Source organism: Varanus komodoensis, unplaced genomic scaffold (assembly GCF_004798865.1).
Source record: "Varanus komodoensis strain SLA01 unplaced genomic scaffold, ASM479886v1 scaffold137, whole genome shotgun sequence".
NCBI classification, from domain to species: domain Eukaryota; kingdom Metazoa; phylum Chordata; class Lepidosauria; order Squamata; family Varanidae; genus Varanus; species Varanus komodoensis.
The window spans coordinates 176,987-179,174 of record NW_025335397.1 but is presented as its reverse complement, the minus strand read 5'-3'; the positions used below and the strand labels follow the sequence as shown (position 1 = coordinate 179,174).

The 2,188-nt window shown below is 53.7% G+C and overlaps 1 protein-coding gene across 1 annotated transcript in view; it reads right to left on the bottom strand.

Moving 5' to 3' along the window:
- The window catches only part of LOC123019774 (protocadherin alpha-3-like), a 15,523-nt gene extending 13,957 nt beyond the window's left edge, over positions 1–1,566 (bottom strand). Inside the window, exon 1 of the mRNA XM_044422839.1 lies at positions 2–1,566. Coding sequence (XP_044278774.1) covers positions 2–1,566 — 1,565 coding nt within the window. The remainder of the gene's footprint in view (position 1) is intronic.
- Between the last annotated feature and the right edge of the window lie 622 nt (positions 1,567–2,188).

Below are 2,188 nucleotides of genomic sequence, written 5' to 3'. Positions count from 1 at the left end.
CAGGGACTGCAGGGCGTAGAGCTTCCCGCTCTCCGAGTGCACCGAGATGTAGCTGGCCAGAGGCCAGAGCTTCTCGTCCATCCAGTAGCTGAGCAGGGCGTTCTCGGCCAGGTCTGGGTCTGAGGCGGACACCGTGAAGATGTGGGCGCCGGGCGGGTTGTTCTCCCGCACGAAGACCACATAGGAGGGCTGGGCAAAGGTGGGGGCATTGTCGTTGACATCACCGAGGGGCAACACCAGCTCACTGGTGGCCGAGAGCGATGGGGCCCCATGGTCCTGGGCCGTCACACGCAGCTTGTACTCTGCCACCTGCTCCCGGTCCAGCTGCTCGGCCACCACCAGAGAGTAGTAATTCTTGAAGGTGGACTGTAGCTTGAAGGGAAGGCCAAGGGGCCACAGGGAGCAGCTGACCTGCCCATTGGCCCCAGCATCTTTGTCGGAGACACTGATGAGGGCCACCACCGTCCCTGGTGGGGAGTCCTCTGGGACCGGCACAGCAATCGATTTCAGTGACATCTCTGGGCCATTGTCATTCACATCCAGCACTTCTATCAGAAGTTTACAATCTCCTCCCATAGGGGGATGGCCCTTGTCGATGGCTTGCACCTGAATTTCATACAGATTGACCTCTTCAAAGTCCAGTCTCCCTGTCAGCCTTACCTCCCCTGTGTTCCGGTCAATTGCAAATGTTCTTTCCACCGTTGAGGCTAACGGTGGTTTGAAGCCATAGACGATGTCCTTGTTAATGCCCTCATCGAGATCAGTGGCCTCCAGCGTCACCACAAGGGTCCCATTTGCTGCACTTTCTGGTAAGCTCACCTCATACACGGAGTGATTAAAGACAGGCCTGTTGTCATTAGCATCCAGCACTGTGATCGCCACCTGCAGCGTTCCTGTGAGTTCTGGCTGACCCCCGTCTGTGGCTGTGAGCAGCAAATGGTGCGAGGAGAGATCCTCTCTGTCCAGAGCCTTCTCCAAAACGATCTCTGGGGACGTACTTTTGCCGTGCTTCCTCTGAGTGTCCAGGGCAAAGTATTCGTTCGTGTTGATCTGGTATGCAATAAGGGAATTTTTCCCAATATCTGCATCTGAAGCACTCTCCAAGGAGAACCGCGAACCATATGCTGTTGCTTCAGATATAAAGAGATTTAGCACATTCACTGGGAAAATGGGGGCATTGTCATTTATGTCCTTGATTTCCACCTCCACGTGGAACACCCTCAAAGGTTTATCCACAATCACTTCTAGATGAACGGTACAGACAGGGCTCTTCACACATAGCTCCTCCCGGTCTATCCGGGAATTCACAAAGAGGATCCCATTCTGCACATTTACCTCAAAATAGTCCCTGTGATCCTCAGACTCCATCCGGAACATCCGTGGCACCAGCTCCCCCACCTCCAGCCCCAGGTCCTGGGCGATGCGGCCCACGAAGGCGCCGTGCTGGGACTCCTCCGGCACAGAATAGCGGAGCTGCCCGCTCCCCAGTGTCCAGGCTGCATGGAGCAGAGCCAGCTGCAGCAGCTGCTGCCTCCTCACCAAAGAGCCTTCTTGCCTTGTCTGCATTGTAGATGGCCACAAAAGGATGTGTGCTTGTCCTTCTTCCTTGAATATAAGTAGAGATTTATATCCTGGTCATCTCGGCATCCAGCCCTGTTCTCTGTCAGGCAGCCCTGAAGGTCCATCTATTTGCTGCAAAGGTCTGCACAAAGGAGGGAGGGAGGGGTTGGCTTGCACAGCCCTCTGACACTATTTCTTGTTAAACAGCGACACCTTGTGGCAGAAATGGAAAGCTTGGGAAAGCTGGTGCTCTCATTTTCTGACGTGTGTTAGCGGAATTAATGGTTCACTGAATTTATTCCATAGAATAAAAATTCCGTTGCAATTGAATGCATTTTCCTTCACACCTTGAAAAGTCCACCTGACTCAGTATGTTGACATGTGTCCGGGAATGGCGCCACCATGCACAGTTGCAGAGTTTTGTGGATGAAGTGCCCCTAAAATAGCCACCACATGCATTCCTCACTCTTGACCACAAGGAGGCATTCTGCTCTGGCAAGACGGCATGGCTCCACTCCAAGAAGGAGCATCAGGTTTCTTTGCCCCAGACTATGGAGCACTCCTTACCCCTCAGGCTCTGCTCTGGGTTGGCTGAGGGCCCATTTTGGCCCAATTCAGGCCAACAAGC